This window comes from Salvia miltiorrhiza, chromosome 1, assembly GCF_028751815.1.
Source record: "Salvia miltiorrhiza cultivar Shanhuang (shh) chromosome 1, IMPLAD_Smil_shh, whole genome shotgun sequence".
In the NCBI taxonomy this organism is placed as follows: domain Eukaryota; kingdom Viridiplantae; phylum Streptophyta; class Magnoliopsida; order Lamiales; family Lamiaceae; genus Salvia; species Salvia miltiorrhiza.
The window spans coordinates 6,770,962-6,785,247 of record NC_080387.1 but is presented as its reverse complement, the minus strand read 5'-3'; the positions used below and the strand labels follow the sequence as shown (position 1 = coordinate 6,785,247).

General features: G+C 38.9%; 1 protein-coding gene and 1 long non-coding RNA gene across 3 annotated transcripts; both read right to left on the bottom strand.

Moving 5' to 3' along the window:
• Positions 1–1,674: 1,674 nt before the first annotated feature.
• LOC131016406 (uncharacterized) lies at positions 1,675–5,662 on the bottom strand. Of its 2 annotated transcripts, XR_009098984.1 has the most exons (4): positions 5,416–5,662; positions 4,949–5,336; positions 2,609–2,688; positions 1,675–1,980 (listed from the first exon to the last, which is right to left on the bottom strand). It is a non-coding gene; the product is annotated as an uncharacterized LOC131016406 (long non-coding RNA). The 2 variants fall into 2 exon arrangements; XR_009098983.1 differs by having other exon boundaries at positions 1,683–1,980; positions 4,949–5,662.
• A 4,904-nt stretch (positions 5,663–10,566) lies between these two features.
• On the bottom strand, positions 10,567–14,019 carry LOC131016318 (probable nucleolar protein 5-2). The gene is made up of 8 exons (XM_057945003.1): positions 13,803–14,019; positions 13,672–13,713; positions 13,112–13,291; positions 12,872–13,036; positions 12,260–12,460; positions 11,435–11,932; positions 11,212–11,346; positions 10,567–11,129 (listed from the first exon to the last, which is right to left on the bottom strand). The coding sequence occupies exons 1-8, from the start codon at positions 13,878–13,880 to the stop codon at positions 10,773–10,775; spliced, it is 1,656 nt and encodes a 551-aa protein (XP_057800986.1). The 5' UTR covers positions 13,881–14,019; the 3' UTR covers positions 10,567–10,772.
• Positions 14,020–14,286: the final 267 nt, after the last annotated feature.

Genomic DNA, 14,286 nt, shown 5'->3' with positions numbered 1-14,286 from the left:
TTTGCCTTCCTTGCTTGTTTTTTGTTGTGGGCTTTTGGCGACGGCGTCTCACCGGCCTTTTGCCTACTGTGTTGTTTTTGTTTTGGTCTTGTTGGCTTGAGCCGGGTTGGTTTGGGGACGATGGTTAGGCCGGAGTTCCTGAAACTTTCCCTTTCGCTCTTCTTTCTCTTGTCGTTCCTTGGTTGTCTAGACGGGTTCTCTTTTTCCTTCTTATGGTTTTTCCCTTTGGGTTTTCTGTAGGAAGGTTTTAATGAGGCTCGGCCCTTAGTCTGCTTTCTTGTGCTTTCAAGGGTTTTAAGTTTTTCTGTTTTTTCTTCTTATATATAATCGCAATTTAATAATTAGATAATCATACTCTTGTAATAAAAATATGTCGTGTTTTTTAAATCAATACATTTCGCCTTGGTTTAGATACAAAAATTAGTGTTATTTTAACGTAAATTTACATAATATCTAGCTTTAACTTCGTTTCCGACAAAAATTCTATATAGATTTAACATAAATGACTATCTTTCTTTGACTTTTATATCATAGATGTTTGTTATTAACATCAGAATATATTTTACAAGCATCAAAATATTATTATCGAATTAAAAAGTATAGTATTAAAGTTTAAAAATCAATTATTAAGTAAGTACTGTTCGGTTAATCGGACCAACCCTATTGGGCTCGGGCTATTTTCTGTTCGGGACATTCGGGCTAAATTTTTTTCGGGCTAAAAATATTCAGCCCTAACCCTCCTTTTTTTATCGGTCTATTCGGGTCGACCCATCAGTTTCGGGCTTTTTTTACATCCCTACATACTAATAAAGCAAGATAATGCCAAGCCATACATCAAGCCTGATGACCTAGAGTTCGAAGCAGTTTCCACCAAGGATGTAGAAGAATTACTCAAAAATGTGTCTTTCTTACTTTTGTAGATTGCCACCACGAAATAGTCAAACCTAAACAACTACAAAATCCCTCACGCGAACAAGGAGAGATTAGCAAGGCTTGGGATTCTACCAGATGCAATATCAATTGAGGAACAGCTTGTAACAGAGTGTGTGGAGTTCCTAAACTTGCAAATCAGTAAGAAGACTCACTGAAAATCATTTCGGGTAGTGTTTACAGAACCAAACAGACGTGAAGCATATTTTTGACTTGTTTGGAATGTAAACTTTTATTGTTTTTTTTTTTTAAACAAAGTCTCAGTGAAACACTTTTGCATCATTGAATTGTTATGCATGATAATCATCCTAAGGAACCTCCAATATTAGGTAAACTACCTAGTGTAATCATCCTCCCTTAGGAGATAATCATCCTCCCTCGGATAAAGATCATCATAGGGACCTAACACCTCACAGACCACAGTGCAGAATTTATACATCACATATCACAGATCACAAAGCATCATCAACATAACACATAAATCATCACAGGGCTAAAGCATTGAAGACCGGCCCTTAGATAAAAGATCAACATAGAGGCAAGGATCACAATTAACAATACCAAACACCACATAACACATAGATCATCATAGGGCCAAAGCATCACAGACCCTAAGATAAAATATCATCATAGGGCCGAGTATACACAAGTAGTAGTATCACGGTTAACTTATCACTTCAATAATCAAATATTGGCATCCCCAGCCGACCTACTCATATTGCATGTGCAAATGTCACACCCCAATTTTTAAATGAATAAAAATAATCGAGGTGCAACTAATTCATAGAAATAAACAAGGAACAACCTTGTTAAAATCCGAAAAATAAGATAACGAGTCGGGCTAGGCCCCTTTGGATCACAAGTTTTGTTTCATGTTTCTGACAATCGACGTTCATTAACATAAAACTAGAAATTTTAAATTGAAGCTCAACATGAAGTCATCTTAAGTTGAGAAAACAAAAGATGTATAAGAGTTATTACTACAGCGGAAGTCTATATAGAATTTGAACCCTAGCCTCAGCTCAGTCCCGTCAGCACCGGCCAGCCAACCTGAAAACATTTGAAAGTATTTTTGGGCTAATTACTAATGTACTCAGTGGGCATGCATTTTCATAAACATTTCATATTTTCGTAAAGACGGTTTATCCAATCATAATTGACATAACTTAGAAGGTTTTAAAAAGAAATAACTTCTAAGCATGTTAAAATATTTTCTTTCATTTGTGCGCACATGTCACACTCCCTTTCTATTACTCGATGTGATCTCGGACCTTTTAGCCACCGACGGATCCATTTCTCCCATTGCACTTTCCCTCAGGACGTAACTCAGATAAATTGAATTGACCTCGTGACGCTACCCAGGCAGGCCTTACATGATACATGCTCCGGAACACATCCAGCCAAGCACCCTTATAACGCCTCTTACATGAATTAGTGCCCGATGGAGATCAACCCACCGAAACAACTAACAAGTGTACACAATTCTCAAATAACGTGTTAGGCCATAAGAGAACCTCGATCGATCCATGAATTGCGAGCCTTAAACAGAGCAGAGTGCACATAAACATTTTATTGGATAAACAGTTGGCATTTCATTGAATAAATAATTTGCATTTAAATGAAATATTTAGAGCTTAATAACTCAATCATACTTTATACATTTGGAAAGTAAGCCCACCTGGATAGGCAAAGCCTGAAGATCATAATCACATAAACTCATCTTGGGAAAGCAGTGCTAATCCCCTTGGTCCACAAAGCCTACAAGAAATTTTATCCTTAATAGGTCTCATGAAACTAATCTTAAGTCATGGTGTAGTGCTTAATATTCTATGATTCAGTTAGCCAGGTTTCTTTTGTAATTGGAATTATAAATAAAACCAATTAAATCATAAATGCTCTTATTGCAAAATAAATGCAATTTCATGTCATGCTTAGCATATAATAAGTAATTACTTAAAATATGCACATAATAATATAATATTATTATGCAAATTATCCTTTAAATAAATTAATTAAACTAATTAATAGTTCAATTACTAAAACATAAGACAGCCCAATTTAATAATTGAAGGCAGTCCAAAGTCTTTAAATAAAATAAGGACCCTACACATTTATTTAAAACAATGGCCTAACTGAAAATTTAAAACATAATTCGGCCCACAACTCAAGCCCAACAACAGCCCTAGCACAACACCCTTCTTATTTCCCTTTATCTTCCATCAGTCACGCACACCACTCCTCCAACAGTTTCTCAATCTCCCTCTCGACTGATCCTCTCGCCTCTCTCCCTTTCGACTGATCCTCTCGCCGCTGCTACTCCATCGTGCCCGGCGAGGAGCGCCGCTCCAGAACCTTTCTCCCTCGAACCCCTGTCACTCCCTCTGTTCTCTCTCTCCTTGGCGACGATGAGAACACCGCCGCCTCCCTTGGCCTTTCTCTCTCTTGGCCCATTTCTGGCGACTGCAACAGCAAGGCTGCCGCCGACCGCGACCCCCATCTCTCTCCCTCCGTCCGTGGCCGAGCGACAGCAGCAGGGCCGCCGCGCCCTGGCCTCCCTCTGTGAAAACCTAACCACCGCCCCAGCCCCTGTTCCCGATGGCCGACGACCCCCAGGCCGCCGCCGCCCTCTCCTTCCCCACTCTTCACCGTGGCTAGGCAGCAACGGCAGAGCCGCAGCGCCTAGCCTCCCTCTCGGACTTCCGCCGATAAGCAGCAGCAAAAGCCGCCCGCAGCAACTCAGCCCCGGTCGGCCACCTCCCCCCCCCACAAGTACCTCTCGGCTTTCCCCTCAAGACCTCGCTGGAGCAACGGCGATGAGCCGCCTCACAGCCTTCGACCTTCTTTCTTCTTCGGCCAGACCGACAATGGCGCCAAGCCACCGCCGTCGACTTTCTGCCCAGACTTGACAGACATAAACCAAGTTCAAGACTCCATTTTTCTTCTCTTTTATAAATCATACTCTGATGTATGTACATATATATATATATATAGATCATTTATACAAAAGCTTGTTTGTGAATGTAAATGGAGGTGCCTTATTCAATACTGTAAAAGCAAAGTATTGTAGTTTGAAGAAAATGAAACCTTGTGATGATTGTGTATACGGGTGTGATTCTTGTTGTATTAAGCTCATAAGAACAAAATGATAGGAGTGGGGGTTCAAGAGGAACCTTTATGACTTGTGAATTTCTCGAATCTGAAATGGGTGAATATCTGAATTTGCTTAATTGCTGGAAATTGGAAACATAAAGATAGTTAAAATGGAGGGTTGTATCCCCAAAGAAGAAGAAGAGAATTGGTTGGAACGCTTACCTCTGCACTTTAAACTTTGTTGGGTGTGTTGAACCGAGAAGGAGAAAGCGGATGAAATAATAGAAGGAAACTTGGCTTTTGTATAATTGAAGTGGCAGAGGATTGGGGATGAGATTGCCTGCAAAAGCATGGCTGAAATTTGACCTTTGGGGTCTGAGATTGGAGGCTGCTGCAGAGAGTAGGGTGGCTGTAAGAGGCATAGGTTATGAGTGCCAATTGGACAATCCAAAATCCCTCAGGATAAAATCGTCGAGACTGTACTAATGCTTCAGGGTTTGCTAATTAAAAGGTTGTGAAAATGCTTGAATGCTAAGTTAAATAAATATGCAATGCATATAAATTTAATAACTAAATTTACAAAAAAGCCACGTTAAGGTAGTGGGCAGCTCTCCCCCCTGACTTTAGGGGGCTAAAAGCCATAGGGACACCATCGGTAGGGGGCAATCTGATACTTAACCCTAAATTTAATAACTAAATTTACAAATGCTTTTGTAAATCATTTTTGTTGGAATTAAAATAAATTCTTTTCTCAATCCGGCATGAATCATCTTAAATCTAAGTTCAAAATTACTCTAAACTTAGTAAGGGAAAAACGGGGTGTTACAGCAAATCAGACATTAAATCATCAAGCAAATGGCATCACTAGCTCACCAATAAACCAAATTAGGTAGAAATCATAAACTAAATGGCAGTAGAACGATATTACCTCATTAGCTCAGAGATAACACATTAGGAAATAAAATTCCTAGGGTTTGCAGACGGCGGGGGCGGTGCGCACAGGCCAGCTTCTCCGTTCTCACAAACGACGGTGGCTCTTCATCAAGGATGGGGCCACCGGTTGCCACCCACACATCGTAGCCACTTTCTGGCATCACAGATTCCGAAATGCCCACCCACTTTGTGTATTTTTTTCTCTCGTACTGCGAAAAGTCAAATAACTCTGTTTTCTCAATAGATCCAGTTTCTGGAACCGTCAATAGAAGAGAGATTCATCGGGACCTTCAAACGTAGAGAATCAGCAGGCGAAACTGATTTCTCAATAGATCTAGTCGTCGGAAACCACTCCTCAACAAATCCAGTCGTCGGAGTGGATTCTACAAAAGATTCAGTCACCAGAGTGTATTATTCATGAGATTCAGTCGTCGGTATAGAATCGGAGAGGGCATCACTCACCATGGTTGTAAAATGAGTTTTCGGCACCATGGACTCTAATTTCGGCGCCACCCACTCAAAGAAGGCCACATAAGACATGGTTACTGCTTCCATGGACGGGACGCCAGATTCCCCATTAATTTCCACCGATTCATACTCCCAATTCCTTGAATAAGTGGTATGAGACGTAGGAGCATCACCCATCGGCAATTATGGGTTCGGCGGATAAGGGGATCAGAGATATGGGAATCGGAAATGAATCGGTTGTTAAAACCCTAGGAAGTAATGGGCCGAATAAGGAAATGAAGGAGGGTTATTTAAGGTGTTAAGTAATGAGCCGAATAAGTAAATTACAGGGATTAATTGAGGTGTTAAGTAAATAAGGGTGGGCCCATGTTGGTAAAGGATAGTAAAATTAAAAAGCAAGGGATGATATAAATGTCCAGGTATTTATTTAATGGACAAAAGCAAACTGTGCATGCTAAGAGAAGATAAGAGGAGAGATGCTTGCAGTGACTACCACAAGAAAGCCGCCCCCTATCTTCGAAAGTGGCATGTCACTTCGTTCGTACCTTCCTGACTTAGGCTTTCAACTGAAAAATTTAGAGGCAAATGGGTATTTAGTTCGTGGACGGAAGAAGTATAAAAAATGAGTTTTTAGCCTCCATTTTTTCCATTCTTTTTTCTCTCTCTTATCCCACTAATTTTTCAATTATTTTTCTCTTTCCTACTATTTTTTATTTTAATTATTTTCTAAACATTGTCAAATTTGATTTATAAAAAAATATTCAATGTGCATCTTAAATTTAAGTTCGTGACAAAATCTTTAATATATTTGGTATAAAAATCATCAAAAATGATAAGATGAATAAGTTATGAAAAATTTAAAATATTTTACTCTCTCTCTCTCTTCATTTATTTTTTACAACTTTTTATTTATGTTGGTGTACTAAAATATTTAGGGTTAATTGCCGCTTAATTCAAAAGCTTTTTGAAAATTCGCGATATTCTCACCAACTTCAAAATCGGCGTATGAATACATGAATTGAGAATTTGTTCTTAATGTTCCCAAAATAAGAAAAAAAAAACCAAATTAAAGGTGACGTGGACTACCGTAAAAACAGCGTGGCATAACCGGCGGTGCAAGAAAACGACGTCGTTTCTTTTAAAATAATACGACGTCGTTTTGATTTCCAACAACAATTAAAAAAAATAAAAAAATTGCAGAAATCTCTCTCTCTCTCTCTCTCTCTCTCTCTCTCTCTCTCTCTCTTTCTCACACACACACACACACACCTTCCTCGCCGGAAAATTTGCAAAATTTTGCAGCTCGCACACCAACAATCGCCAATCATCTCGCACACCAACAAATTGAAATCTCTCGCACAGCAACAATCTCTCTCTCATCTCTTGCCTGATTCTAGGTCCTAGGGTTTCGATTTGGGGATGGAGAAAGCCGACGGCGCAACAGCAGAAAGCCTCCCACCGCCGCTCTGCAAATCGCGGGTCCTAGGGTTTCGATTTAGGGGTGGGAGAAAGCCAGCGGCCCACCTGCAAAAAGCCACCCACCGCCGCTCTGCAACGCGGCCTCCCTTCCTTCAACTCGCCACCCCAAATCGTGGCCCCCCTCTTCAAATCGCCACCTTCAAATCGCGGCCCCCATCTGCAAATCGCAGCCCCCCTCTTCAAATCGCGGCCTTCCTCTTCAAATCGCCACCTTCAAATCACAGCCTCCCTCCGCAAATGTCGGCCTCACTTTCTTCAAATCTCCCTCTCTCTCTCTCTCTCTCTCTCTCTCTCTCTCTCTCTCTCTCTCTCTCTCTCTCTCGCAGATACCTTCTTTCGATTTTGGACGTCGACGGCTATGTTTGGTGATGGGGGTAGATGGAGAAGGCGAAGGTTTGGGGAAGGAGGTAGGCTTGGGGGGTGTTTGCAGGCCGGGAGTTTGGGAGGTGGCGTCGGGGGTTTGGGGAGGTGGTGGTCGGGGGGTTGGGGAAGGGGTAGGTTTGGGGATGGGGTATTAGGGTAGGTGATTTTTATTTTTTAAAAAATTAATTATAAATAAATAAAATTATTAAAAAAAATTAAAACAATGACATGTATAGCTGATTTGGCATGAAATTGACATGTCATACGTATTTGCCATGTCATCTCGCCGGATTTTTTAATTTTGGGAACATTAAGAACGAATTCTCAATTCATATATTCATACGCCGATTTTGAAGTTGGTGAGAATAGCGCGAATTTTCAAAAAGCTTTTGAATTTAGCGGCAATTAATCCAAATATTTATTTATTTATTATGATGTGTAGTACTCTGTAATGATAATAATGTTTAATGCTAGTTTTCATTGTCTAATTATTTAAAATTATTTAATAATTATCATTACACTTTATAATTATCATTACATTTTCATTATCAATTATTTAAAATTATTTTCATTAAAATTTATGTTTTTAAATTCGGGATTTTGTTAAGTAATTGATTTGAATTATTTTATTTTATTTTTAAAACATATTTGTATTTATTTATATTTTCATTTTATTTAAATTGACGCAAAAACTTATGTACACTCAGTCTCATGGGTGAGACGGGTTCGACCCGCACCCCGAACCCCATGCCCCCTCCCCACCCTAAACCCCAATATCAGTTGTATTTGCCCTCGCCCTATCTTTCTCTCCTTCTCACGCCACCATTTCACCATCCCAGATTCTCGCTTACAACATTCTCTCTCTACTCCCAAATAGCGCTTCACATATCACTTTCAAAGCGCCTCTTCTCCGAAACCGCCCCTTAATTTATATCTCCGACCAGAGTGCACTCGATGTCGGCGGCCCAATGCTACTGCGGATCCACCTTGCCCAGCTTCTTCCGCCGCTTCCTTCAGTGACCAGCTTTGAACAACCAATCCACCCCCAACCCTCCCCTTTTTTCTATCGCTCCCCATCGGCGATAAACTCAGGGAGAAGCTCAAGTCCATGAGCATCTCCGACCACCAGCTCCCCTGTCTCGACGAGGACGGGGGGCTCAGCATGCCTCTCCGCTTGAGCGTTGTAAACGTGAAGAGGGTGTTGAGGTTCGTGAAATTGGAGATTGTTAGGGAGAGACTTGGGAATATTCCGACAATTTTTGGCTTATAGGAATTATTCCCCAATTTCATGGAAATTTTTAATTGCTTTTGATTTGTCCAAATTTGAGTTCAACTGCTTGTAAACGAGAATTTGATGGTAGCTAGCTATTATGGTGTTGGTGTTTATAGTAGATTTTGAATTGTTTTTAGATTTGGTTCATTCTATCCAATAAACAGTCGAATAACATTTAAATTTAGTGAATGTATCAATTTATGAGCTCTGTTTATTCAGTTTTACTGCTTCTTCTTCGACTTATTTGGTTAAGTAATTATTGTCGTAATAAAAAAAATAATTATTGATATGAAGAAAGGTAATGTTTTAAAAATATTACTCCATCCGTCCCAATATTAATGGCTCGTATTCTTTTTTGAGTCGTCCCACGTTACTTGAATCGTTTCCTTTTTTAGTTGTAATTAGGGAACAATTAAATGTGTAATTAACCCTAGTATATAAACCTAAAATCCAACCCTAAAAACACCCCACCCACCCAATTTCTTCCCCACTCTCCTCTACTCTCTCTCTCTCTCTCTCTCTCTCTTTTTCATCTGCCTCTTCCTCCACCGTTCCTCCCTTCACTCTCTTCCTCCCGCAACCTCACGTCTCCACCGTTCTTCCTTCTGCCATCTTCATCCTGCCGCCGCCACCACCGTTCTTCCTTCTGCCCTCTTCCTCCACCGTTCTTCCCTCTACCCTCTTCCTCCCCGCCGCCACCACTGTTCTCCCCTCCGCCCTGTCCCTCCCGCCGCTGCCACCACCAACCTCGCCCTGACCCGTTTCTTGGGTGAGAACGAGTGCACCCAAGATCAACTATTATATTTATATTTATTTATTTAAATATATTGTTAATTTCAATATTTGTCGTGCATTTTATGAATAAGCATACTAATATAATATAATATCAATAATTGGTGGGTTTGAAACCTATTCATAGAAATACTGAACGAGTTGACTCAAAATCAAGTTCCCCAACTCCACAAAATAAGACTAAAAATCAGTTCTTCAACTCAATTAAAATGATACTCTCTCTGTCCACGAAAGAATTTTCTAGAAGAGAGACACAGATTTTAAGAAAAATATTGTTGAGTGTATTCGAAATGATAAAAAAAAGTGTTTTAATTAGTATTGGAAGTAGTCAAAACGTGAAAAGTAAGAGTAATGAGATATTTATAAATGGTGGGGTATAATATAATCCAAAAATAAATACTCCCTATGTCCCTGAAATGGCTTCCTCTTTGGGGACGGCACGGATTTTAATGAAAAGTTGTAAAGTGTATTGATAGTGGAGAAAATGTGATATAATTATTATTGAAAGTTGTGAAAAGTGTTATAATTAGTATTGGGAGTGGTGGAAAGTGAAAATTAAGAATAAATAAAGTATTATTAGTGGTGGGGTAGGTGTCCAAAAATGGAAAGAAAGAAAGAGGAAGTTATTTGAGGGACGTCCAAAAATGGAAAAAGAGGAAATTATTTTAGAGACGGAGAGAGTATAAAAAAAATTTTATGGACGTCCCGAAAAGAAAATTATAAATTTTTTTATGGAAGGATGAAGTAATTTAAAATTCAACAAACGGAAGCCAAAATGCAGAAAGCTACTCCCACTCCCACTGCACATCTGTTGTCCAAGGAACGACCAAGCATATTGCTCTCCCACTACATATTTGAAAATAAAACATCATATTTGAGAATATATACATAAAAAGGGGCAGAAACTATGGAGGAATGACCGAAACATAATTACAAACAATATAATTGGGGAAAACAATCAAGAAGATCATAAAAATTGCTCCCTTCATTACAAATCAATAATACTAAGAAATATATCTCAAAAAGAAATACTAATATCAAGAACTAACTAAAAGTAACTAAAGGAAAACAATCAAGAAAAGGGCAACGAAGATACGATTTATGTCGATAGAGTAAAATAAACTGATACTTAAACCATCGAAAGAGCATATATTTCACTAAATAAAACAAAATAAAAGGTCAAATTTCAAAACTTAATTATCCAATGCATAAGACAAGCATAAATAAGACACACCACAAAACATGTAAATTTGAGATTCACTACCATAAATAAAATAAAATATAAAGTCACATTTTAAAAGCTTAATTATCCAATGCATACTAAGAAATACAGTCACAATAGTCTGACGAAGAAACATTTTAAGAAAAAAGAGGCCTAATTACATGCACAACACCAAATCTAGACCAAGTAACAAAAATGTTAGACCTGTTGCTTATGCATGCCTCAGTCTTCACTTTTCTTCTTCTTCTTTTTATCTTTCTTCTTAGCAGAAGTATCGTCGCCACCATCCTCAGTTTCGGCATGTTTCCTCTTCTTTTTCTTCTTCTCGCTGGCATCACCGCCGTCTTTGTCTGCTTCTTCAGTATGCTTTCTCTTTTTCTTCTTCTCCTTCTTAGCTGGCTCAGCTTCAACTTCTGCATCATCAACTGCTCCAGGCAAAACATCTTCGGGTTGAGTCCTCTTCTTCTTTTTCTTCTTCTTCTGCTCTTCTTCAACAACTTCCGGCTCTGCTTCTTCTTTATCATCCTTGGAGAGTGATTCCGTAAGTGCAAGAATTGAATCGGCAGCTGGATTGTAAGTCTGCAAAACAAGACACTGACTTTCAGACAATTATACTTAAAAACATCGGGACAGCATTGTATTACTAAGATATGTTTCAGACCTTGGCCGGTGTGATCATCCCTCCTGATCCTTTCTTCTTGTCCTTGTCATAAAACTCGATCTTTGGCTTTCCTTTTACGGAACCAGCAGAACGACTTAGTTCTTTTCCTTCTAAGCTCCTCAATCGCGCTTCAAGCTATATAAAAAGTAACAAAGGAGTTATGAAAGAACAACTGGTGAAGCAAGAACATTCTGTACACACTAAGAAAAAAGCCAGAAAATACCTTGACTCTATTCTCCAGACCCATTGTATTATCTTCACCATCTCCAAGAGCATCACAACGGATAGCCAAAGCAGCTTTTGCAGCAAGAGACCGTGAAATCTTACCCTTGTGCTTAGGGGCAGCTTGGCCAATCAGAGAAGCATGATAAATAAGTCCATACTTGGGAGTCGCATGCTTTGTCTTCAATGCTCTAAAGAGAGCCTTCTCCGCACCAAGTATCTGCACTGTACTTCCGGGTTGCTTAGCCAGATTCAACAAGCTGCCTCCATGAGCAATCAAGCGAGCACCAACAAGTTCGCCAACAAGCGCAGTAAGATTTGGGGCAATAGTGTTCATCCTGCTCTTTAGATAGTCGTACAGTTGGGCTCTGTACTCGGAAAGAGAGAGAACTTGGTTACATAGATCTTTTATGTTTTCCAAATCCAGATCACTAACTTCAGTTCCCATGGAGATCACAGCTGCCTCCTTTAGTTCTGTCTCAACCTCCTCCAGAAGTATCTACAACATTATTAATAATGTGAGTACTAAAAGAAAACCAAATACCAGCCAACAACAGAAATTGAAGAAATTTACAGGAAAGTTATTTTTCAAAATATAAATGCATTGAGGGCTCAGTACTAGCAATGGGACAAAGGGAATTTTTTTTAATTAAAGATGCAAATGTAAAAATGTGACAAATGTCATGAGTGAAGCTTCAAGCAATTAGTAGATTGTTGCATATTGATGATCACTTTCAAGCTTACAAAGCGTAAAATGGAAGCAACATTTAAATTCTATTTACAGGTCTTTATTCATCAAGCAACGAGAAAATCACTAAATGCCTACCTCAGAGAAATCAAGCTTGGCAGCATTGGAGCGGTAACCCATCAATTTCACAGACTTTGCATAAAGGATGTTGTCTTGCACGATCTTCGCAAGTTCAGGAAAGTGCCATCCATACCACTCTCTGACCCTCATTGCATATGTATTAAGCTCTTTGTCAAGGTCATCCAACAGGCTAATGGCTTGAATTATCATTGTATCAACCTATAATAACATTCACACGCAATCATCAATAAAAAACCAAAAAATGGGCAAACATGAACAAACTTTCAAGGCTTGTATATGTTGATACACTGCAAAGCCGGAGGCAGACAACAAATAAAAGAAATAACAAAACTCGCATATCAAAACTCATATTAAAGGATTTCCCTTCAACTTGTACAACAATGGCACACAACTTTTGAAGTAAACCAAGCATACAAGAATTTCCTCATTCTTTCAGGCTTCTGACCTTTAATACAACATATAAGCAACTCAAACTTGTACACAGGCACAGATAAGAATGATGAGAATGAATAATAAAACAACAAAAGTTACACATCAATTACTAATATGCATAGTTTACTCCAGGCCACATAAGTTGAACATCTTTGGGGCCTAAATCATAGAACTCACCTTATCAGGACTGAATTTCAACTTGTATCTGGATAGGCTGTGAGATAAACCAAGGCTCATTGGAGCCATATCTTGTGCTGCTAGACCCGATATCAGTTCAGTCAATTGACTTCTGACACCTCTCATTAATTCCATAACAGAATTGTTGTGGACACATTCTATTTGCTGCAAGATTTAAAATAATCATAAATGCAAACAATTTGATATAATTAACCAAATCGTAAAGAAATGCTAACTTACAAGCTTCTCTTTGATTGTGTTCCCGAGTTTCGAATCCGCTACGGCTAAAATGTCACCATCACAATGACTGCGCAGGAATTTCCGGAGACCTTTGCTGGGTTTACTATCTATCAGTAGAGTAGCAGCAGACAAAGCCTCTGCAGTATTCTCAAATTTTGAGAATGCTTTCAGCTTGACTACCTAAAGTTGACATGAAAACAATTGTTAATAAAATCTATTGTTTTTTATGTTAAAATAACATAAGAACTACGAATGAGGATGGAGCCAAGCATTCAGCTTCAATCGGTATTCACAAGTGAAACATTATAAAGACTATTTTCATTTAATTTTTCATTCAATCCTATACAACATTTTCTTCATAATCCTCACCCCCAACCCAATTTACTGTACAAGTAGATACTGCTGCAAGACACTTTTGTGGGGATAATCAAAAGCTAAGTTAGCTACCTGACATTTAAACCCATTTTCAGAATAAAATGAACATAACGAATCCCAGATACATACTTAATCACCAATAAAAATCAGCATAATATAAAAAAACAGTATTCTAGAATCAATACCTTTCTAGCGGAGTCAGGCGAGGCAAATTCCTTCCCCAAATCCTGCAACAACAAAAAAATTAAAAATAAATCAGAGAAAGAACATCATACAGCAAAAACAATGAAAACAAACAGAGACTACAACGAAATACCTCGACTTTAGAAAGTTTCCCTTCATCGAGGACTTTGAAGAGCGCAAAGCCTGCCGGAGTTTCAAATAGAAGCAACATATTCCGACCACCACCGAACACTAGCCGCCGCAGTCTTAAGATTTTAGAAAAATTAGAGACTAGGGTTTTAAGAAACGGCTCGGTATAAGGGTTTTAGGAAAACAGGTGTGCTGCTATATATATATATATATAAGAGGTAGACTTATGTGACTATGTGAGCGGCAGTCTATTTCAGCGCATGGTGTGAGCGCGGGTCTGGGTCGCGACCCGACCCGGATCCGGCTCCACCTTAATTGTTAAAAAAAATTACAACGGCTTTATACACTATATAATGCTGTTAATGAATTTCGTTGCAGTAGAGTCTTTAGTTCAGTTGGTTTAGGCGCTCTTCAATATTCTTTAGGTCTAAGGTCGAAACCCACTAGATGAAAAATAGGTTTTTTATTTATGTCATTTTTCTGTAGTT